Genomic DNA, 26577 nt, shown 5'->3' with positions numbered 1-26577 from the left:
AGATGGTGGTACAAGTCATGCAGGGAGGGTTAATGTTTGTGTCATTGAGTGTGACTGGTCGATTTATTGCAGTTTCAGTCACTGCTATGTAGTCATATATTGGGGAGGGTAGTGGAAGTAAATACTCTATGATACAGACTTGGTGAAAGAGTATCATTAAATATTAGGAAGAATAAAAAGATGTTTTGGAAGGAGGTAAATAAAGTGCGTAAGACAAGGGAACAAATGGGAACATCAGTGAAGGGGGCTAGTGGGGAGGTGATAACAAGTAATGGTGGTATGAGGAGATGGAGTGAGTATATTGAAGGTTTGTTGAATGTGTTTGATGATAGAGTGGCAGATATAGGGTGTTTTGGTCGAGGTGTTGAGCAATATGAGAGGGTTCGGGAGAATGTTTTCGTAAACAGAGAAGAGGTAGTAAAAGCTTTCCGGAAAATGAAAGCCGGCAAGTCAGCGGGTTTGGATGGTATTCCGGTGGAATTTAATAAAAAAGGATGTGACTATATTGCTGACTGATTGGTAAGGTTATTTAATGTATGTATGACTCATGGTGAGGTGCCTGACGATTAGTGGAATGCTTGCATAGTGCCATTGTACAAAGGCAAAGGGGATAAAAGTTAGTGCTCAAATTACAAAGGTATATGTTTGTTGAGTGTTCCTGGGAAATTATATGGGAGGGTATTGAATGAGAGGGTGAAGGCATGTACAGAGCATCAGATTGGGGAAGAGCAGTGTGGTTTCAGAAGTGTTAGAGGATGTGTGGATCAGGAGTATGCTTTGAAGAATATATGTGAGAAATACTTAGAAAAGCAAATGGATTTGTATGTAGCATTTATGGATCCACAGAAGGCATATGATAGAGTTGATAGAGATAATCTGTGCAAGTTATTAAGAATATATGGTGTGGGAGGCATGTTGTTATAAGCAGTGAAAAGTTTTTATCAAGGATGCAAGGCATGTGTACGTGTAGGAAGAGAGGAAAGTGATTGCTTCTCAGTGAATATTGGTTTCGGCAGGAGTGTGTGATGTTTCCAGGGTTGTTTAATTTGTTTATGGATGGTGTTGTTTGGGAGATGAATGGAAGAGTTTAGGAAAGAGGGGCAAGTATACAGTCTGTTGTGGATGAGATAGCTTGGGAAGTGAGTCTGTTGTTGTTCGCTGATGATACATCGCTGGTGGCTGATATGGGTGAGAAACTGCAGACGCTGGTGACTGAGTTTGGTAAAGTGTGTGAAAGAAGAAAGCTGAGAGTAAATGTGAATAAGAATAAGGTTATTAGGTATAGTAGGGTTGAGGGACAAGTCAACTGGGAGGTAAGTTTAAATGGAGAGAAACTGGAGGAAGTGAAGTGTTTTATATATCTGGGAGTGGATTTGGCAGCGGATGGAACCATGTAAGCGGAAGTGAACCATAGGGTGAGTGAGGGGGCGAAAGTTCTGGGAGCGTTGAAAAATGTGTGGAAGTCGAGAACATTATCTTGGAAAGCAAAAATGGGTATGTTTGAAGGAATAATGGTTCCAACAATATCATATGGTTGCGAGGCGTGGGCTATAGATGGAGCTATGCGGAGGAGGGTGGATGTGAGGGAAATGATATGTTTGAGGACAATATGTGGTGTGAGGTGGTTTGATCGAGTAAGTAATGAAAGGGTAAGAGAGATGTGTGGTGATAAAAAGAGTGTGGTTGAGAGAGCAGAACAGGGTGTGTTGAAAAAAAGTATATGTGTGGCAGAGGTGGAGGGAACGAGAAGTGGGACACCAAATTGGAGATGGAAAGATGGCGTGAAAAACATTTTGAGTGATCGGGACTTGAACATGCAGGAGGGTGAAAGGCGTGCAACAAATAGAGTGAATTGGAAGGATGTGGTATACCGAGGTCGAAGTGCTGTCAATGGATTGAACCAGGGCATGTGAAGGGTCTGGGGTAAACCATGGAAAGTTTTGTGGGGCCTGGATGTGGAAAGGGAGCTGTGGTTTCGGTGCATTATACATAACAGCTAGAGACTGAGTGTAAATGAATGTAGTCTTTGTTCTCTGTTCCTAGCACTACCTCGCGCACATGCGGTGGAAGGGGGTTGGTATTTCATATGTGTAGGGGTGGCGACGGGCATGAATAAGGACAGATAGTATGAGTTATGTACATGTGTATATATGTATACGTCTGTATGTGTATATATATGTATACGTTGAGATGTATAGGCATGTATATGTACGTGTGTGGAGGTGTATGTATATACATGTGTATGTGGATGGTTTGGGCCATTCTTTCGTCTGTTTCCTTGCGCTACCTCGCTAACGCAAGAGACATCGACAAAGTATAACAGATAATATATATATATATATATATATATATATATATATATATATATATATATATATATATATATATATATATATAAGTGAGTGAGCTTGAGAAGGAGATCTGTGTGAGGAAGTACCAGGAGAGACTGAGTACAGAATGGAAAAAGGTGAGAACAATGGAAGCAAGGGGAGTGGGGGAGGAATGGGATGTATTTAGGGAATCAGTGATGGATTGCGCAAAAGATGCTTGTGGCATGAGAAGAGTGGGAGGTGGGTTGATTAGAAAGGGTAGTGAGTGGTGGGATGAAGAATTAAGAGTATTAGTGAAAGAGAAGAGAGAGGCATTTGGACTATTTTTGCATGGAAAAAATGCAATTGAGTGGGAGATGTATAAAAGAAAGAGACAGGAGGTCAAGAGAAAGGTGCAAGAGGTGAAAAAAAGGGCAAATGAGAGTTGGGGTGAGAGAGTATCATTAAATTCTAGGGATAATAAAAAGATGTTCTGGAAGGAGGTAAATAAAGTGCGTAAGACAAGTGAGCAAATGGGAACTTCAGTGAAGGGCGCAAATGGGGAGGTGATAACAAGTAGTGGTGATGTGAGAAGGAGATGGAGTGAGTATTTTGAAGGTTTGTTGAATGTGTTTGATGATAGAGTGGCAGATATAGGGTGTTTTGGTCGAGGTGGTGTGCAAAGTGAGAGGGTTAGGGAAAATGATTTGGTAAACAGAGAAGAGGTAGTGAAAGCTTTGCGGAAGATGAAAGCCGGCAAGGCAGCAGGTTTGGATGGTATTGCAGTGGAATTTATTAAAAAAGGCGGTGACTGTATTGTTGACTGGTTGGTAAGGTTATTTAATGTATGTATGACTCATGGTGAGGTGCCTGAGGATTGGCGGAATGCGTGCATAGTGCCATTGTACAAAGGCAAAGGGGATAAGAGTGAGTGCTCAAATTACAGAGTTATAAGTCTGTTGAGTATTCCTGGTAAATTATATGGTAGGGTATTGATTGAGAGGGTGAAGGCATGTACAGAGCATCAGATTGGGGAAGAGCAGTGTGGTTTCAGAAGTGTTAGAGGATGTGTGGATCAGGTGTTTGCTTTGAAAAATGTATGTGAGAAATACTTAGAAAAGCAAATGGATTTGTATGTAGCATTTATGGATCTGGAGATGGCATATGATAGAGTTGATAGAGATGCTCTGTGGAAGGTATTAAGAATATATGGTGTGGGAGGAAAGTTGTTAGAAGCAGTGAAAAGTTTTTATCGAGGATGTAAGGCATGTGTACGTGTAGGAAGAGAGGAAAGTGATTGGTTCTCAGTGAATGTAGGTTTGCAGCAGGGGTGTGTGATGTCTCCATGGTTATTTAATTTGTTTATGGATGGGGTTGTTAGGGAGGTAAATGCAAGAGTTTTGGAAAGAGGGGCAAGTATGAAGTCTGTTGGGGATGAGAGAGCTTGGGAAGTGAGTCAGTTGTTGTTCGCTGATGATACAGCGCTGGTGGCTGATTCATGTGAGAAACTGCAGAAGCTGGTGACTGAGTTTGGTAAAGTGTGTGGAAGAAGAAAGTTAAGAGTAAATGTGAAGAAGAGCAAGGTTATTAGGTACAGTAGGGTTGAGGGTCAAGTCAATTGGGAGGTAAGTTTGAATGGAGAAAAACTGGAGGAAGTAAAGTGTTTTAGATATCTGGGAGTGGATCTGGCAGCGGATGGTACCATGGAAGCGGGTGAATCATAGGGTGGGGGAGGGGGCGAAAATCCTGGGAGCCTTGAAAAATGTGTGGAAGTCGAGAACATTATCTCGGAAAGCAAAAATGGGTATGTTTGAAGGAATAGTAGTTCCAACAATGTTGTATGGTTGCGAGGCGTGGGCTATGGATAGAGGTGTGCGCAGGAGGATGGATGTGCTGGAAATGAGATGTTTGAGGACAATGTGTGGTGTGAGGTGGTTTGATCGAGTGAGTAACGTAAGGGTAAGAGAGATGTGTGGAAATAAAAAGAGCGTGGTTGAGAGAGCAGAAGAGGGTGTTTTGAAGTGGTTTGGGCACATGGAGAGGATGAGTGAGGAAAGATTGACCAAGAGGATATATGTGTCGGAGGTGGAGGGAGCAAGGAGAAGAGGGAGACCAAATTGGAGGTGGAAAGATGGAGTGAAAAAGATTTTGTGTGATCGGGGCCTGAACATGCAGGAGGGTGAAAGGAGGGCAAGGAATAGAGTGAATTGGAGCGATGTGGTATACCGGGGTTGACGTGCTGTCAGTGGATTGAATCAAGGCATGTGAAGCGTCTGGGGTAAACCATGGAAAGCTGTGTAGGTCTGTATATTTGCGTGTGTGGACGTATGTGTATACATGTGTATGGGGGTGGGTTGGGCCATTTCTTTCGTCTGTTTCCTTGCGCTACCTCGCAAATGCGGGAGACAGCGACAAAGCAAAATAAATATAAATAAATAATATATATATATTTTTTATTTAATTTTTATTATACTTTGTCGCTGTCTCCCGCGACTGCGAGGTAGCGCAAGGAAACAGACGAAAGAAATGGCCCAACCCACCCCCATACAGATGTACATACATACACGTCTACACACGCAAAAATACATACCTATACATCTCAATGTACACATATATATACACACACAGACACATACATATATACCCATGCACACAGTTTACACTGTCTGCCATTATTCATTTCCATCGCCACCACGCCACACATGGAATACCATCCCCCTCCCCCCTCATCTGTGCGAGGTAGCGCTAGGAAAAGACAACAAAGGCCCCATTCGTTCACACTCAGTCTCTAGCTGTCATGCAATAATGCCCGAAACCACAGCTCCCTTTCCACATCCAGGCCCCACACTACTTTCCATGGTTTACCCCAGACGCTTCACATGCCCTGATTCAATCCACTGACAGCACGTCAACCCCGGTATACCATATCGATCCAATTCACTCTATTCCTTGCCCGTCTTTCACCCTCCTGCATGTTCAGGCCCCGATCACTCAAAATCTTTTTCACTCCATCTTTCCACCTCCAATTTGGTCTCCCACTTCTCCTCGTTCCCTCCATCTCCGACACATATATCCTCTTGGTCAATCTTTCCTCACTCATTCTCTCCATGTGCCCAAACCATTTCAAAACACCCTCTTCTGCTCTCTCAACCACGCTCTTTTTATTTCCACACATCTCTCTTACCCTTACGTTACTTACTCGATCAAACCACCTCACACCACACATTGTCCTTAAACATCTCATTTCCAGCACATCCATCTTCCTGCGCACAACTCTATCCATAGCCCACGCCTCGCAACCATACAACATTGTTGGAACTACTATTCCTTCAAACATACCCATTTTTGCTTTCCGAGATAATGTTCTCGACTTCCACACATTTTTCAAGGCTCCCAGGATTTTCGCCCGCTCCCCCACCCTATGATTCACTTCCGCTTCCATGGTACCATCCGCTGCCAGATCTACTCCCAGATATCTAAAACACTTTACTTCCTCCAGTTTTTCTCCATTCAAACTTACCTCCCAATTGACTTGACCCTCAACCCTACTGTACCTAATAACCTTGCTCTTATTCACATTTACTCTTAACTTTCTTCTTTCACACACTTTACTAAACTCAGTCACCAGCCTCTGCAGTTTCTCACCTGAATCAGCCACCAGCGCTGTATCATCAGCGAACATCAACTGACTCACTTCCCAAGCTCTCTCATTCACAACAGACTTCATACTTGCCCCTCTTTCCAAAACTCTTGCATTTACCTCCCTAACAAACCCATCCATAAACAAATTAAGCCACAATGGAGACATCACACATCCCTGCCGCAAACCTACATTCACTGAGAACCAATCACTTTCTTCTCTTCCTACACGTACACATGCCTTACATCCTCGATAAAAACTTTTCACTGCTTCTAACAACTTGCCTCCCACACCATATATTCTTAATACCTTCCACAGAGCATCTCTATCAACTCTATCATATACCTTCTCCAGATCCATAAATGCTACATACAAATCCATTTGCTTTTCTAAGTATTTCTCACATACATTCTTCAAAGCAAACACCTGATCCACACATCCTCTAACACTTCTGAAACCACACTGCTCTTCCCCAATCTGATGCTCTGTACATGCCTTCACCCTCTCAATCAATACCCTCCCATATAATTTACCAAGAATACTCAACAAACTTATACCTCTGTAATTTGAGCACTCACTCTTATCCCCTTTGCCTTTGTACAATGGCACTATGCACTCATTCCGCCAATCCTCAGGCACCTCACCATGAGTCATACATACATTAAATAACCTTACGAACCAGTCAACAATACAGTCACCCCCTTTTTTAATAAATTCCACTGCAATACCATCCAAACCTGCTGCCTTGCCGGCTTTCATCTTCCGCAAAGCTTTTACTACCTCCTCTCTGTTTACCAAATCATTTTCCCCAACCCTCTCACTTTGCACACCACCTCGACCAAGACACCCTATATCTGCCACTCTATCATCAAACACATTCAACAAACCTTCAAAATACTCACTCCATCTCCATCTCACATCACCACTACTTGTTATCACCTCCCCATTTGCGCCCTTCACTGAAGTTCCCATTTGCTCCCTTGTCTTACGCACTATATATATATATATGTATATATATATAGAGATGCTCTGTGGAAGGTATTAAGAATATATGGTGTGGGAGGCAAGTTGTTAGAAGCAGTGAAAAGTTTTTATCGAGGATGTAAGGCATGTGTACGTGTAGGAAGAGAGGAAAGTGATTGGTTCTCAGTGAATGTAGGTTTGCGGCAGGGGTGTGTGATGTCTCCATGGTTGTTTAATTTGTTTATGGATGGGGTTGTTAGGGAGGTAAATGCAAGAGTCCTGGAAAGAGGGGCAAGTATGAAGTCTGTTGGGGATGAGAGAGCCTGGGAAGTGAGTCAGTTGTTGTTCGCTGATGATACAGCGCTGGTGGCTGATTCATGTGAGAAACTGCAGAAGCTGGTGACTGAGTTTGGTAAAGTGTGTGGAAGAAGAAAGTTAAGAGTAAATGTGAATAAGAGCAAGGTTATTAGGTACAGTAGGGTTGAGGGTCAAGTCAATTGGGAGGTAAGTTTGAATGGAGAAAAACTGGAGGAAGTGAAGTGTTTTAGATATCTGGGAGTGGATCTGTCAGCGGATGGAACCATGGAAGCGGAAGTGGATCATAGGGTGGGGGAGGGGGCGAAAATTTTGGGAGCCTTGAAAAATGTGTGGAAGTCGAGAACATTATCTCGGAAAGCAAAAATGGGTATGTTTGAAGGAATAGTGGTTCCAACAATGTTGTATGGTTGCGAGGCGTGGGCTATGGATAGAGTTGTGCGCAGGAGGATGGATGTGCTGGAAATGAGATGTTTGAGGACAATGTGTGGTGTGAGGTGGTTTGATCGAGTAAGTAACGTAAGGGTGAGAGAGATGTGTGGAAATAAAAAGAGCGTGGTTGAGAGAGCAGAAGAGGGTGTTTTGAAATGGTTTGGGCACATGGAGAGAATGAGTGAGGAAAGATTGACCAAGAGGATATATGTGTCGGAGGTGGAGGGAACGAGGAGAAGAGGGAGACCAAATTGGAGGTGGAAAGATGGAGTGAAAAAGATTTTGTGTGATCGGGGTCTGAACATGCAGGAGGGTGTAAGGAGGGCAAGGAATAGAGTGAATTGGAGCGATGTGGTATACAGGGGTTGACGTGCTGTCAGTGGAGTGAATCAAGGCATGTGAGGCGTCTGGGGTGGACCATGGAAAGCTGTGTAGGTATGTATACACGTGTGTGGACATGTGTATGTACATGTGTATGGGGGGGGGGGGGGGTTGGGCCATTTCTTTCGTCTGTTTCCTTGCGCTACCTCGCAGACGCGGGAGACAGCGACAAAGTATAAAAAAAAAAAAAAAAAAAAAAAAAAAAATTTATATATATATATATATATATATATATATATATATATATATATATATATATATATATATATATATATATATATATATATATATATACATATATATATATATATATATATATATATATATATTGGAATGGATCACAATTTTGCGTGTGATCAAGATATTCCTACGAGTCCACGGGGAAAATGAAACTCAATAAATTCACAAGTGCATTTTCTTGTAATAATCACATCATTAGGGGAGAGAGAAGAGAGAAATATAACAGTTAGTTGATATACATGTAAAAGACGAAGCTAGGACGCCATTTGGCAAACTTGCGATTGTCCAAGACAGACAACGAGCGTTCATAGATTTATCATTTTACAAATTTTATTATCAATAAAGTTATCTAATTTTCATAGACCAACACTAACATTACGATTATAATTCTTTGTGTATTAAATAATAGAAGATTCAATAATATTTCTCGTGGTAGTAGAGTTAGCGTTAATAACTGAGATGACATTACTCCAGTCAATACAATTATCATAGTTTTTAAAGTGATTAAACAAGGCATTTGATTCTCGTCCTGTTCTTATACTATATTTTGGTTGCTTAATTCTAACAGAAAGATCTTTACTAGTCTGACCAACATAAAACTTATCACAATTTCTACATCGTACTTTAGAGGTGCATCCAGAAGAATTTTCTGGTGTATTCTTGATTTAGATATTCTTTATAGTATTATTGTTGCTGAAGGCAACATTTACATTAAAGGATTTAAGCAACATGAGAAGTAAAGTAAACCATTATCAAAAAGAAAAACTAAAAGATTCTTGGTGTCAGTGGGAGGTTTGGGTCCAACTCTATATAATGATTTCTTTGCTAACTTAAGGGATTTATCAATGAAAGATCTAGGGTACTTTAACTTAGATCCAATAGAATATATATCTTCTCAAACTCATCATCAATAAACTCTGGACTGCAAATACGTAATGCCCTAAGGAACATAGATTGAGATGATGATAATTTAACTCTGTCATGTTGAGATGAGTAATAAAGGATATATGAGCATACATTGGTAGGTTTTCTGTATATGCTAAAATCAAACTTGTTTCTTTGCCTATGGACCATGCAATCTAAAATTGGCAACATACCATTATTCTCATTTTCTACCGTAAAATTGATGGAAGGTAATAAATTGTTAAGTAAGGGGAGAAATGTTTTTAAATTTTCATTTGTTGGTTAAACACAAAGAACATCATCTACATAGATAAGCCAAATTGCACTAGAAGGTAAGATATCCTTTAGTAATTTTGTTTAGAAAAAATTCCATATAAAATTTAGTTAATACAAGTGAAAGAGGGTTACCCATTGTCATACTAAATTTCTGAGCATAGTAATCTCCATTGAATTGAAATACACAGTCTTTTATACACAATTTTATCAGTTTAGTGAAAACAGACTTTGAAACAGGTAAATGACTATCATCCAAGACATCAAATAGATATTCTAAGAGGTCATCAACTGGAAGTCTTGTGAAAAGTAAGGAAACATCAAAGCTAACGAGCTTTGAAATCAAAATTAACATAGATATTGTTAAGCTTGTTGACTAAATCTACATTTTTCATGCTATTAGGATTTGATACCTTACCCACTAAAGAGCTTAATAAAAAGACTAACCATTTTGACAATTTATATATGATTGAGCCTACGGAACTCACTATAGGTCTTGCTAGAAAATTTTGCTTATGTGTTTTGATAAATCCACACATATATGACAATGGAGGGGACAAAGATGACAAACTTTCGATAAGAGAACCATGACCTTTCAACAACAACTTCATTTCTGTATTGAAATGGGAATTAACTGCTTCTAGAGGATTTTTACTGAGTTTAGAATATGTTGTGTCATCATTTGAAAGATCATTCATTTTAGATAGATAGTTACTTTTGTCTAAAATCATAACAATGTTAGCCTTATCTGCTTTAGTAATACCTGTATCCTTGTCTTTTCTAAGGTGTTAATAGCTCTTAAATATCTTTTAGGGCAATTAGGTTCCACTGGTTTTGACAAACTGGCATACACTAAACCCTTACAGATATCAATTTCATCATTAATTAAATCATTGTATCTCTCTAAATTACAAAAAGACTTTGTGACATCAACACTGCTGGCTTCCCTGTTAGAGCACACAAAACTTAATCCTAGTGTAATGCATACAAGGAATCCTTATTTAGTTGTTTATTAGACAGGTTTATCACAAAGGAAGGGTTTATGTTCCTAGTTCCGTCGCTGTTTTTGATAAGATGGTCCAACTTACAATTTAGATTCATTTTAGCCAATTGCGTTCATTCCTTAATCTATCATAGCAATAGTCCAACATCCGGTTCTTCCAATATGCCGGTATTGCTATTTGAAAGGCACGTTTCTTCTCTCTTGTAATACGAAAGCCTCCTCCATTTCAATCTTCTTTAATTCAATGTGTTTCTTTAAAATGACGTTTTGGAATTGGTCACATGGTCGACAAGACAGCTGCAACAATCGCTGAGGTAGGACAGATCTTGGCACCACTTGTTCGTCGAGGCATTTTTCTAAGGAATCCAAATCGCAGCTTCAGTTGGTGGGCCTTCATTAACGATTTGGAGAAAGTACTAACGAAAGAAGAAAGTCCAGGACAGTTTGTAGAGAAGTAATAGAAGAGCCGTGTGGAATCCACGTTGGAAAGGATCACAATTTTGCGTGTGATCAAGATAATCATATGAGTCCACGGGGAAAATGAAACACGATAAGTACCCAAGATCTTTCATTGATATATCCCCTAGTTAGCAAAGAAATCATTTTATAGAGTTGAGTCCAAACTTCCCATTGACACCAAAATCTTTTACTTCTCCGTTTCAATAATAATTTTACTTTACTTCCCATGTTGCACGAATACTTTAATGTAAATTCTGCCTTCAGCAACAATAATACTATAAAGAATATCTTAATCAGGAATTCACCAGAAAATTCTCCTGGATGAATCTATAAAGTGCCATGTAGAAATTGTGATAAGTTTCATGTTGGGCAGACTGGTAAGGATCTTTCTGTTAGACTTAAGCAACATAAATATAGTATAAGAACGGGCCAAGAATCAAATGCCTTGTTTAATTACGTTAGAAACTATGATCATTGTATTGACTGGAGTAATGCCATCTCAGTTATTAACTCTAGCTCTATACCGACTAGAAATATAATTGAATCTTCTATCATTAATTACAGAAAGAATTATAATCTTAATGTTAGTGATGGTCTACACAAATTAGATAACTTTATTGTTGATTAAATTTGTAAAATGATAAGTTCACGAACCCTCGTTGTCTGTCTTGGACAATCGCATGGTTACCAAATGGCGTCCTAGTTTCGTCTCTTCGATGTATATCAACTGACTGTTATATTTCTCTCTTGTTTCTCCCCTTATGATGATTATTACACGAAAGTGCACTTGTGAACTTATCGTGTTTCATTTTCCCCGTGCACTCATAGGAATATCTTGATCACACGCAAAATTGTGATCCTTTCCAACATGGATTCCACACGGCTCTTCTATTACTTCTCTACAAACTGTTCCGAACTTTCTCCATTCGTTACAGCTTTCTCCAAATCGTTAATCAAGGCCCACCAACTGAAGCTACGATTTGGATTCCTAAGGAAATGCCTTGATGAATAAGTGCTGCCAAGATCTGTCCTACCCCAGGGTTTGTTGCAGCTGTCTTGTCGACCATCTGACCAATTCCAAAACGTCATTTTAAAGAAACATATTGAATTAAAGAAGATTGAAATGGAGGAGGCTTTCGTATTACAAGAGAGAAGAAACGTGCCTTTCAAATAGCAACACCGGCATATTGGAAGAACCGGATGTTGGACTATTGCTATGATAGATTAAGGAATGAACGCAATTGGCTACAAATGAATCTAAATTGCATGTTGGACCATCTTTTTAAAAACAGCGACGGGACTAAGAACACAAACCCTTCTTTTGTGATAAACCTGTTTAATAAACAACTAGATAAGAATTCCTTGTGTGAATTAGTCTATGGATTAAGTTTTGTATGCTCTAACAGGAAAGCCAGCTGTACTGATATCACAAAGTCTTTTTTGTAATTTAGAGAAATACAGTAATTTCATTAATGATGAAATTGATATCTGTAAGGGTTTAGTGTATGGCAGTTTGCCAAAACCAGTGGAACCTAATTGCCCTAAAAGATTTATAAGAGCTATTAACACCTTAAAAAGAAGACAAGAATACACGTATTACTAAAGCATGTAAGGCTAACACTGTTGTGATTTTAGACAAAAGTAACTATTATCTAAAATGAATGATTTTATAAATGGTGACACAACATATTCTAAACTCAGTAAAAAATCCCCTAGAAGCAGTTAATTCCCGTTTCAAAAAATAAATGAAGTTGTTGTTGAAAGGTAATGATTCTCTTATCAAAAGTCTGTCATTTTCGTCCCTTTCATTGCCATATATGTATTGACTTCTCAAAACAGAAAAAAAAAAATTCCAGCAAGACCTATAGTGAGTTCAGTAGGCTCCATCACATGTAAATTGTCAAAATCGTTAGTTTCTTTATCAAGCCCTTTAGTGGGTAAGGTATCAAATTCTAATATCATGAACAATATGGATTTAGTTAACAAGCTTAACAATATCAATGTTAATTTTGATTTCAAACTAGTTAGCTTTGATGTTTCCTCACTTCTCACGAAACTTCCAGTTGATGACCCTTTAAAATATTAGTTTGTGTCTTGGATGATATTCATTTATCTGCTTCAAAGTCTGGTTTCATTGAACTAATAAAATTGTGTACAAAAGACTGTATATTTCAATTCAATGGAGATTATTATGCTCAAAAATTTGGTACGGCAAAGGGCAACCCTCTTTCACTTGTACTAAGTAATCTTTATATGGAATTTTTTGAAACAAAATTACTAAAGGATATCTTACCTTCTAATGCAATTTGGTTTAGGTATGTAGATGATGTTTTTTGTGTTTGGCCAACAAATGAAAATTTACAAATATTTCTCGCCTTACTTAACAATTTAGTACCTTCCATCAAATTTACTGTAGAAAATGAAAATAATGATATGTTACCATTTTTAGATTGCATGATCCATAGGCAGGAAACAAGTTTAAGTTTAGTATATACAGAAAACCTACTAATGTATGCTCATATATCCATCATTACTCATCTAAACATGACAGAGTTAAATTATCGTCATTTCAATTTATGTTCCTTAGGGCATTAAGTACTTGCAGTCCAGAGTTTATTGATGATGAATTTGAGAAGATATATTCCATTGGATCTAAGTTAAAGTACCCTAGATCTTTTATTGATAAATCCCTTAAGTTAGCAAAGAAATCATTTTATAGAGTTGAGCCCAAACCTCTCATTGGCACCAAGAATCTTTTAGTTCACCCTTTTGATAATAATTTTACTTTATTTTCGTTGTTGCTTAAATCCTTTAATGTATATGTTGCCTTCAGCAACAATAGCACTATAAAGAATATCTTAATCGGGAATTGAACAGAAAATTCTCCTGGATGCATCTATAAAGTGCTATCTAGAGATTGTGACAAGTTTTATGTTGGGCAGATTGGTAAGGATCATTCCGTTAGACTTAAGCAACATAATTATAGTATAAGAACGGAACAAGAATCAAATTCCTTGCTTAATCACTTTAAAAACTGTGATAATTGTATTGACTGTAGTAATGTCATCCTAGTCATTAACTCTAACTTCATTACCAACAGAAATATCATTGAATCTTCTATCATCAAATACAGAAAGAATTATAATCTTAATATTAGTGATGGTCTATACAAATTAGATAATTTCATTGTAGATAAAATTTGTAAAATGGTAAGTTTACTAACGCTCGTTGTCTGTCTTGGACAACCGCAAGTTTACCAAATGGCGTCCTAGCATAGTCTCTTCGATGTATGTCAACAGACTGTTATATTTCTCTCTTGTGTCTCCCCTGATGATGTGATTATTACACAAAAGTGCACTTGGAAACTTGTGTTTCATTTTCCCCGTGGACTCATAGGAATAATATATATATATATATATATATATATATATATATATATATATATATATATATATATATATATATATATATATATATATATATATATATATATATATATATATATATATATTATCCCTGGGGTTAGGGGAGAAAGAATGCTTCCCACGTATTCCCTGCGTGTCGTAGAAGGCGACTAAAAGGGGAGGGAGCGGGTGGCTGGAAATCCTCCCCTCTCGTTTTTTTTTTTTTTTTTTTTTTTTTTTTAAAGAAGGAACAGAGAAGGGGGCCAGGTGAGGATATTCCCTCTAAGGCCCAGTCCTCTGTTCTTAACGCTACCTCGCTAATGCGGGAAATGGCGAATAGTATGAAAAAAAAAAAAAAATATATATATATATATATATATATATATATATATATATATATATATATATATATATATATATATATATTTATTTATTTATTCATTTATTTATCCAATTACTCTATATTTATTTTGCTTTGTCGCTGTCTCCCGCGTTAGCGAGGTAGCGCAAGGAAACAGACGAAAGAATGGCCCAACCCACCCACATACACATGTATATACATACACGTCCACACACGCACATATACATACCTATACATCTCAATGTACACATATATATACACACACAGACCTATACATATATACACATGTACATAATTCATACTGTCTGCCTTTATTTGTTCCCATCGCCACCTCGCCACACATGGAATAACAACGCCCTCCCCCCTCATGTGTGCGAGGTAGCGCTAGGAAAAGACACCAAAGGCCCCATTCGTTCACACTCAGTCTCTAGCTGTCATGTAATAATGCACCGAAACCACAGCTCCCTTTCCACATTCAGGCCCCACACAACTTTCCATGGTTATCTCAGACGCTTCACATGGCACAGTTCAATCCCTTGACACCACGTCGACCCCGGTATACCATATCGTTCCAATTCACTCTATTCCTTGCAAGCCTTTCACCCTCCTGCATGTTCAGGCCCCGATCACTCAAAATCTTTTTCACTCCATCTTTCCACCTCCAATTTAGTATCCCACTTCTCGTTCCCTCCACCTCTGACACATATATCCTCTTCGTCAATCTTTCCTCACTCATTCTTCTGAATAAAACCATTTCAAAACACCCTCTTGTGCTCTCTCAACCACACTCTTTTAATTACCACATACCTCTCTTACCCTATTATTACTTACTCGATCAAACCACCTCACACTACATATTGTCCTCAAACATCTATTTCCAGCACATCCACCCTCCTGCGCACAACTCTATCCATAGCCCACACCTCGCAACCATACAACATTGTTGGAACCACTATTCTTTCAAACATACCCATTTTTGCTTTCCGAAATAATGTTCTCGACTTCCAAACATTCTTCAAGGCTCCCAGAATTTTCGCCTCCTCCCTCACCCTATGATTCACTTCCGCTTCCATGGTTCCATCCGCCGCTAGATCCACTCCCATATATGTAAAACACTTTACTTCCTCCAGTTTTTCTCCATTCAAACTTACCTCCCAATTGACTTGACCCTCAACCCTACTGTACCTAATAACCTTGCTCTTATTCACATTTACGCTTGACTTTCTTCTTTCACACACTTTACCAAACTCAGTCACCAGCCTTTGCAGTTTCTTACATGAATCAGCCACCGGCGCTGTATCATCAGCGAACAACAACTGACTCACTTCCCAAGCTCTCTCATCCACAACAGACAGCATACTTGCCCCTCTTTCCACAACTCTTGCATTCACTTCCCTAACAACCCCATCCATAAACAAATTAAACAACCATGGAGACACCACACACCCCTGCCGCAAACCTACATTCACTGAGAACCAATCACTTTCCTCTCTTCCTACACGTACACATACCTTACATCATCGATAAAAACTTTTCACTACTTCTAACAACTTTCCTCCCACACCATATATTCTTAAAACCTTCCACAGAGCGTCTCTATCAACTCTATCATATGCCTTCTCCAGATCCATAAATGCTACATACAAATCCATTTGTTTTTCTAAGTATTTCTCACATACATTCTTCAAAGCAAACACCTGATACACACATCCTCTAACACTTCTGAAACCACACTGCTCTTCCCCAATGTGATGCTCTGTACATGCCTTCACCCTCTCAATCAATATCCTCCCATATAATTTACCAGGAATACTCAACAGACTTATACCTCTGTAATTTAACCACTCTCTCTTATCCCCTTTGCCTTTGTACAATGGCACTATGCACGCATTCCGCCAATCCTCAGGCACCTCACCATGAATCATACATACAATAAATAACCTTACCAACCAGTCAACAATACAGTCACCCCCTTTTTTGATAAATTCCACTGCAATACCATCCAAACCTGCTGCCTTGCCGGCTTTCATCTTCCGTAAAGCTTTTACTACCTCTTCTCTATTTACCAAATCATTTTCCCTAACCCTCTCACTTTGCACAACACCTCGACCAAAACACCCTATATCTGCCACTCTATCATCAAACACATTCAACAAACCTTCAAAATACTCACTCCATCTCCTTCTCACATCACCACTACTTGTTATCACCTCCCCATTAGCCCCCTTCACTGAAGTTCCCATTTGCTCCCTTGTCTTACGCACTTTATTTACGTCCTTCCAAAACATCTTTTTATTCTCCCTGAAATTCAATGATACTCTCTCACCCCAACTCTCATTTGTCCTCTTTTTCACCTCTCGCACCTTTCTCTTGAACTCCTGCCTCTTTCTTTTATACATCTCCCACTCATTTGCATTTTTTCCCTGCAAAAATCGTCCAAATGCCTCTCTCTTCTCTTTCACTAATAATCTTATTTCTTCATCCCACCACTCACTACCTTTTCTAATCAACACACTTCCCACGCTTCTCATGCCACAATCTTTTGCGCAAGCCATCACTGCTTCGCTAAATACATCCCATTCCTCCCCCACTCCCCTTACCTCCTTTGTTCTCACCTTTTTCCATTTTGTACTCAGTCTCTCCTGGCACTTCCTGACACAAGTCTCCTTCCCAAGCTCACTTACTCGCACCACCCTCTTCACCCCAACATTCTCTCTTCTTTTCTGAAAACCCCCACAAATCTTCACCTTCGCCTCTAGAAGATAATGATCAGACACCCCTCCAGTTGCACCTCTCAGCACATTAACATACAAAAGTCTCTCTTTCGTGCGTCTATCAATTAACACCTAATCCAATAACGCTCTCTGGCCATCTCTCCTACTTACATACGTATACTTATGTATATCTCGCTTTTTAAACCAGGTATTCCCAATCACCAGTCCTTTTTCAGCACATAAATCTACAAACTCTTCACCATTTCCATTTACAACACTGAACACTCCATGTATACCAATTATTCCCTCAACTGCCACATTACTCATCTTTGCATTCAAATCACCCAACACTATAACCCGGTCTCGTGCATCAAAACCAATAACACACTCATTCAGCTGCTCCCAAAACACTTGCCTCTCATGATTTTTCTTTTCATGCCCAGGTGCATATGCACCAATAATCACCCATCTCTCTCCATCAACTTTCAGTTTTACCCATATCAATCTAGAGTTTACTTTCTTACACTCTATCACATACTCCCACAACTCCTGATTCAGGAGTAGTGCTACTCTTTCCCTTGCTCTTGTCCTCTCACTAACCCTTGACTTTACTCCCAAGACATTCCCAAACCACTCTTCCCCTTTACCCTTGAGCTTCGTTTCACTCAGAGCCAAAACCTCCAGGTTTCTTTCCTCAAACATACTAACTATCTCTCCCTTTTTCTCATCTTGGTTACATCCACACACATTTAGACACCTCAATCTGAGCCTTCGAGGAGGATGAGCACTCCTGGCGTGACTCCTTCTTCTGTTGTCCCTTTTAGAAAGTTAGAATACAAGGAGGGGAGGGTTTCTGGCACCCCGCTCCCGTCCCCTTTAGTCGCCTTCTACGAGACGTGACGAATGCATGGGAAGTATTCTTTCTCCCCTATCCCCAGGGATAGGGGAGAAAGAATACTTCTCACGCATTCCTCACGTATATATATATATATATATATATATATATATATATATATATATATATATATATATATATATATATATATATCCCTGGGGATAGGGGATAAAGAATACTTCCCACGCATTCCCTGCGTGTCGTAGAAGGCGACTAAAAGGGGAGGGAGTGGGTGGCTTGAAATCCTCCCCTCTCGTTTTTTTTTTTTTTTAATTTTCCAAAGAAGGAACAGAGAAGGGGGCCAGGTGAGAATATTCCCTCAAAGGCCCAGTCCTCTGTTCCTAACGCTACCTTGCTAATGCGGAAAATGGCGAATAATATGAAAGAAAGATATATATATATATATATATATATATATATATATATATATATATATATATTTATATATATATATATATATATATATATATATATATATATATATATATTTATATATATATATATATATATATATATATATATATATATATATATATATATATATATATATACATATACATATATATATATATATATATATATATATATATATATATATATTTTTTTTTTTTTTTTTTTTTTATACTTTGTCGCTGTCTCCCGCGTTTGCGAGGTAGCGCAAGGAAACAGACGAAAGAAATGGCCCAACCCCCCCCATACACATGTACATACACACGTCCACACACGCAAATATACATACCCACACAGCTTTCCATGGTTTACCCCGGACGCTTCACATGCCTTGATTCAATCCACTGACAGCACGTCAACCCCTGTATACCACATCACTCCAATTCGCTCTATTTCTTGCCCTCCTTTCACCCTCGTGCATGTTCAGGCCCCGATCACACAAAATCCTTTTCACTCCATCTTTCCACCTCCAATTTGGTCTCCCTCTTCTCCTCGTTCCCTCCACCTCCGACACATATATCCTCTTGGTCAATCTTTCCTCACTCATTCTCTCCATGTGCCCAAACCATTTCAAAACACCCTCTTCTGCTCTCTCAACCACGCTCTTTTTATTTCCACACATCTCTCTTACCCTTACGTTACTTACTCGATCAAACCACCTCACACCACACATTGTCCTCAAACATCTCATTTCCAGCACATCCATCCTCCTGCGCACAACTCTATCCATAGCCCACGCCTCGCAACCATACAACATTGTTGGAACCACTATTCCTTCAAACATACCCATTTTTGCTTTCCGAGATAATGTTCTCGACTTCCACACATTTTTCAAGGCTCCCAAAATTTTCGCCCCCTCCCCCACCCTATGATCCACTTCCGCTTCCATGGTTCCATCCGCTGACAGATCCACTCCCAGATATCTAAAACACCTCACTTCCTCCAGTTTTTCTCCATTCAAACTCACCTCCCAATTGATTTGACCCTCAACCCTACTGTACCTAATAACCTTGCTCTTATTCACATTTACTCTTAACTTTCTTCTTCCACACACTTTACCAAACTCCGTCACCAGCTTCTGCAGTTTCTCACATGAATCCGCCACCAGCGCTGTATCATCAGCGAACAACAACTGACTCACTTCCCAAGCTCTCTCATCCCCAACAGACTTCATACTTGCCCCTCTTTCCAAAACTCTTGCATTTACCTCCCTAACAACCCCATCCATAAACAAATTAAACAACCATGGAGACATCACACACCCCTGCCGCAAACCTACATTAACTGAGAACCAATCACTTTCCTCTCTTCCTACACGTACACATGCCTTACATCGTCGATAAAAACTTTTCACTGCTTTTAACAACTTGCCTCCCACACCATATATTCTTAATACCTTCCACAGAGCATCTCTATCAACTCTATCATATGCCTTCTCCAGATCCATAAATGCTACATACAAATCCATTTGTTTTTCTAAGTATTTCTCACATACATTCTTCAAAGCAAACACCTGATCCACACATCCTCTACCACTTCTGAAACCACACTGCTCTTCCCCAATCTGATGCTCTGTACATGCCTTCACCCTCTCAATCATTACCCTCCCATATAATTTACCAGGAATACTCAACAAACTTATACCTCTGTAATTTGAGCACTCACTCTTATCCCCTTTGCCTTTGTACAATGGCACTATGCACGCATTCCGCCAATCCTCAGGCACCTCACCATGAGTCATACATACATTAAATAACCTTACCAACCAGTCAACAATACAGTCACCCCCTTTTTTAATAAATTCCACTGCAATACCATCCAAACCTGCTGCCTTGCCGGCTTTCATCTTCCGCAAAGCTTTTACTACCTCTTCTCTGTTTACCAAATCATTTTCCCTAACCCTCTCACTTTGCACACCACCTCGACCCAAACATCCTATATCTGCCACTCTGTCATCAGACACATTCAAAAAACCTTCAAAATACTCATTCCATCTCCTTCTCACATCACCACTACTTGTTATCACCTCCCCATTTACGCCCTTCACTGAAGTTCCCATTTGCTCCTTTGTCTTACGCACCCTATTTACCTCCTTCCAGAACATCTTTTTATTCTCCCTAAAATTTACTGATAGTCTCTCACCCCAACTCTCATTTGCCCTTTTTTTCACCTCTTGCACCTTTCTCTTGACCTCCTGTCTCTTTCTTTTATACTTCTCCCACTCAATTACATTTTTTCCCTGCAAAAATCGTCCAAATGCCTCTCTCTTCTCTTTCACTAATACTCTTACTTCTTCATCCCACCACTCACTACCCTTTCTAAACAGCCCACCTCCCACTCTTCTCATGCCACAAGCATCTTTTGCGCAATCCATCACTGATTCCCTAAATACATCCCATTCCTCCCCCACTCCCCTTACTTCCATTGTTCTCACCTTTTTCCATTCTGTACACAGTCTCTCCAGATACTTCTTCACACAGGTCTCCTTCCCAAGCTCACTTACTTTCACCACCTTCTTCACCCCAACATTCACTCTTCTTTTCTGAAAACCCATACTAATCTTCACCTTAGCCTCCACAAGATAATGATCAGACATCCCTCCAGTTGCACCTCTCAGCACATTGACATCCAAAAGTCTCTCTTTCGCACGCCTGTCAATTAACACGTAATCCAATAACGCTCTCTGGCCATCTCTCCTACTTACATAAGTATACTTATGTATATCTCGCTTTTTAAACCAGGTATTCCCAATCATCAGTCCTTTTTTCAGCACATAAATCTACAAGCTCTTCACCATTTCCATTTACAACACTGAACACCCCATGCATACCAATTATTCCCTCAACTGCCACATTACTCACCTTTGCATTCAAATCACCCATCACTATAACCCGGTCTCGTGCATCAAAACCGCTAACACACTCATTTAGCTGCTCCCAAAACATATATATATATATATATATATATATATTCCCTGGGGATAGGGGAGAAAGAATACTTCCCACGTATTCCCTGCGTGTCGTAGAAGGCGACTAAAAGGGGAGGGAGCGGGGGGCTGGAAATCCTCCCCTCTCTTTTTTTTTTTTTTTTTTTTTTTTTTTTTTTTTTTTTTTTTTCCAAAAGAAGGAACAGAGAATTGGGCCAGGTGAGGGTATTCCCTCAAAGGCCCTGTCCTCTGTTCTTAACGCTACCTCGCTAATGCGGGAGATGGCGAATAGTTTGAAAGAAAGAAAAAGAAATATATATATATATATATATATATATATATATATATATATATATATATATATATATGTTCCTTGTAATGCGTTAGTACAATATCTATATATTTCGCACAATACGTGAGTTGTATTGGAAATCATGACTCATATTTAGGGCACTGCGCAACCAAAAGTATTTGTGGAGTCAAGGACATCTGTCTGGGGTGTGGGTTCATAATGAGACCGAAGCCTTAAATGTTTGACTGATTCATATCAAGTGAAATACTATATTTATCAATGTCTTCGTCTACATGCTTTACTAACGTGTATATCACTGAAATACGATGTTGTTGTTGATAGTCTTCATCATTTTGTTACGCTCTCAGTAAATACAATGTACCTTCCTTGAAGACGACAAAGTTTCATCGAGGACATACACACTCATTATCTGTTACTTCTTTCAACTGATAAAAAATTAGTGTTGTTGATAAGGTGATGTTTCCTGTATTACAAACAGTTTGTGGCCATGATACCGAAAACATTCCTCTTAAGACCTCTATCCTCTCGCCCAACAATCTCTTCAAAGAACTAACCTTACACCAGCACTCACCTCCAGCTAACTTCACACCAGCACTCACCTCCCACCTAGCTTCACACCAGTACTCACCTCCCAGCTAGCCTCACACGAGCACTCACCTCCCACCTAGCTTCACACCAGCACTCACTTTCCAGCTAGCTTCACACCAGCACTCACCTTCCAGCTAGCTTCACACCAGCACTCAACTCCCAGCTAGCCTCAAACCAGTACTCACCTCTCACCTAGCCTCACAAAAGCACACACCTCCCAGCTAGCGTCACACCAGCACTCACGTGCCAGCTAGCCTCATACCAGCACTCACCCCCCAGCTAGCCTCACACCAACACTCTCCTCTCAGCTAGCCTCACACCAACACCCACCCACAGCTAGCCTCACACCAACACTCACCTCCCAGCTAGCCTCACACCAACACTCACCTCCCAGCTAGCCTCACACCAGCACTCACCTCCCAGCTAGCCTCACATCAGCACACGCCTCCCACATTGTCTTCCCTAGTCTAGTCCATCCTTCTGTGTTAACAATATAGACGATACCTCACCTCATGTAATGTATTGAAAATGTTATGTTTGATAAAGCGGCGATCTGTCGCCCCATAGTTGACATCCATGACATTTTCCTGAACCCTTCTGGGTGGCGAGTGCATTATCAAGTTAGTGTACATGGCGGTGGCTCTCATAGGTTAGAGTTGCTTGATCCTCGCGTGTGTTACAAGGTAGACACTATAATAATCAACTCCAAAGAGCTGATGGGCATGTCATTCTTTTATGCTGGACAATTTTAATACATTTACACACTGAAGATTTACGCTTTCGCTGTGTGGGATCTCCCTTACGTTAAGTATAATCGTGTAGTGACGTAGTAAAACAGGCTGTTGTTAGCTAAAGTAAAATGATAAAGTCACGTGCAGTGCCACTCTTAATACTCTCTTCCCTCATTTGTCTTCTCTCTTACTACAACCTTTACAACTTTAAGAGCAAGGTATATAAACATATCAGGAGATCAAATCAACTTTCCCTTTCATTTCTTGTATTTTTGCGTTTTGTTCTTAATTCTCTTTCTTTTTTTCACCGATAACGGCTTCAGATTTGGGCAGGATCGTTGCTGTAAAAAAAGGAAAGTGACGTATTCTTGGGAAAGTTCATGAGATTATAGTAATGCATTTTGCACACATTTTTTACTTTCAAGCACAAAAAGAATTTGTCAGTCATTAAGCTGACTAAGATTGCCACACACGGTGATAGTGTCCTCTGTATTACCTTGGGCAATTTCACTCGTATGAAATACCATAAAAAGTTTAGAATCGTAGCTCCAACTAGATAAGGTATTCTTAGGGTTTTGATGAAGACTGCAAACCGTTTGATATATCAACATGCTTAACGGCAGACGATTTTACTGATGTCCGAGAACTATCCGCCTTCAGTAAGGGTTATCCATGGAATGAAGGAGATGAGGTTATCAGCAGACGAGTATTTCCAATTATATAATATCTAACTTGACGACTTCTCTGTCCTGCTTTATTTCTCGTGAATGTTTTGTTTTCATCCAGTCTTTGGCTCTAAGTAATAATCAACACTATCGCGTTGCTCATGTTTGATTATGTTGCTTATGTTGATGGAAATGACATCCAAATGTGTGCAACATTATCATGCTTCTCTCACCAGAGATCACAACTTTACACACCGTAACAGGCATTTTGAAGTTAACAACTGTTCTCCACTCAACGAGCAGACTGAATGGTTCAGCAGTCGTCACCTGAGGGCAGCATAGGAGCAGTTGAAGCGCAAAATAGATCTATACGATGAATAACCAGAAATGATAACCTTCCCGAACTGGTTTCATTCATAATATACAATTGATATAAATGTTTAACAGTCGTTTGTATGAAATGATACGGATAACACGTAAGCAAAAACTATGATAATATTCCACAAACTTGAGCTACAGAGCGACCAGCCTTTTCCACCAAAATTGTGTTTGTGTTGTGACTTGTCTATATCATCACAATAATGGTTTCTGATAGCTTATGGTGCAATTTAACTCAGAAAATCGAGTCTTACGACCTTCTTCAACCCATTAATGGTAAGTACAGTTCACTGTTGGCTCACCTTTGCATTTATCAATATGGTTGACGCTATAGAAGGAACTTCATTCGTATGTATATTTGTGTTGCTCTGAGTATGAAAAGCTGGTGTCAATAAAAAATGGTAAAGCATGTTTACCACAAGTCATAGCTACCCACACTTATAGATACAAACATACTCAAACATGCACGCACACTCTGCCATGCTCTCAAGCTCACATTTCAGACCCACACTCAGTGGCCAGTCCAGCCTCCGCCCATCTCAATTACTTCCCGCAGTCTTACGGGAACAGAAGCCACGTGCCTGAACACCAGTTCAGGCCTCCTCCTCAGGATTTCCCACTCCCTCTTGGCGTGCAGTACCAGCTGATCCGATGTTCGTTCCCGTGCTGGCTAGTACACATTAACAATATATACTCATATGTTCTCTATAGGATTGAGATCGCTTGCTTTGCTTGGCCATTTGAGGAGTTCAGCAATCCTCTGATCTTGGAACCAGCGTCTGACGATCCTGGCCGTGCGCATGGGGCAGTTGTCCCGTATAAAGATGATCCTTTCCTGGCAGGGTAGCGTGCAGGTCCACACCGAGCGGAGGATGAGTTCTTCAAGTATTTCTGTAAATTAGTCTGCAGTTAAACGTCCCTCGATGTCAACCAGTTCACCTACCCCGAGCAGGTAGATCCAGCCCAACATATTGGCAGTGACGTGACCGCTCCTGGCCACCTCAGATGTTGCAGCGCGCATAACTAGCTCATGAAAATATACTGATAATTCTGTTATTCAGTATACATCTATGATACATGATAATGAAAAACTAATAAACCGATGAACAATAAGTAGGAGAGACTTATTACTGGGATTTACCTCATGTTATGATATTAACTTGTCTTGCAGCCAACGCAGATATAGCAAAGGGTAGGAACGCGATTGAAAAGATAAGCAGAGTAATATCTTCACAAAGCAAACTGATATTCGTAGTAACCATAGGCAACGTAATCAATTATATATCCTTGTAGATTTAGGCAAAGGAATAGATAGATAATTGTGAAACCCTGCAGCATTTTGTAGTCTCTGCAATAAGTATCCTACTAATATAATCTTATCTTTCATTATTTCTGCGCCAGCAATGAACTTCCCCAAGTGATGAAGAGAAAGACTTTTCATCGCACCCAATGAAACGCGCCCAGAAGTCCAATCCCACGTCTGCGTACTGCTGGGCAAAGCGAATCTGATATTCTCTGAGTCTCTCACTGAGATTTTCTTTGATCCCAGACGTCCAATGGCGTATGCCAGACTCGTGTTGCCTCTTCCTCACTTCCTTAGAGTAACGTCAAGTCTTAACTGTTCCCTAATGGTGACAGCATCCGTGAAAGGGATTTGCTGCAGCTGCTCCACGTATACCTTCATCCTATATACTTATGATTTATCTATTTATTTATTTTGCTTTGTCGTTGTCTCCCGCGTTTGCGAGGTAGCGCAAGGAAACAGACGAAAGAAATGGCCCAACCCACCCCCATACACAATGTATATACATACACGTCCACACACGCAAATATACATACCTATACATCTCAATGTACACATATATATACACACACAGACACATACATATATACCCATGCACACAATTCACACTGTCTGCCTTTATTCATTCCCATCGCCACCTCGCCACACATGGAATACCATCCCCCTCCCCCCTCATGTGTGCGAGGTAGCACTAGGAAAAGACGACAAAGGCCACATTCGTTCACACTCAGTCTCTAGCTGTCATGCAATAATGCCCGAAACCACAGCTCCCTTTCCACATCCAGGCCCCACACAACTTTCCATGGTTTACCCCAGACGCTTCACATGCCCTGATTCAATCCACTGACAGCACGTCAACCCCGGTATACCACATCGATCCAATTCACTCTATTCCTTGCCCTCCTTTCACCCTCCTGCATGTTCAGGCCCC

General features: G+C 39.9%; 1 protein-coding gene across 1 annotated transcript in view; it reads left to right on the top strand.

Annotated features, from left to right (window-relative positions):
• Nucleotides 1-25190, top strand: part of LOC139757348 (glutamate receptor ionotropic, delta-1-like) — a 99725-nt gene extending 74535 nt beyond the window's left edge. Inside the window, exons 8-9 of the mRNA XM_071677770.1 lie at nt 24847-24920; nt 25055-25190. Of these exons, the coding sequence (XP_071533871.1) occupies nt 24847-24920; nt 25055-25190 (210 nt within the window). The remainder of the gene's footprint in view (nt 1-24846; nt 24921-25054) is intronic.
• The last annotated feature ends 1387 nt before the right edge of the window (nt 25191-26577 follow it).

The sequence above is a fragment of the Panulirus ornatus genome, chromosome 25 (genome assembly GCF_036320965.1).
Source record: "Panulirus ornatus isolate Po-2019 chromosome 25, ASM3632096v1, whole genome shotgun sequence".
NCBI classification, from domain to species: domain Eukaryota; kingdom Metazoa; phylum Arthropoda; class Malacostraca; order Decapoda; family Palinuridae; genus Panulirus; species Panulirus ornatus.
The sequence above is the reverse complement of the archived record's forward strand: the minus strand, read 5'-3'. Positions and strand labels throughout refer to the sequence as shown.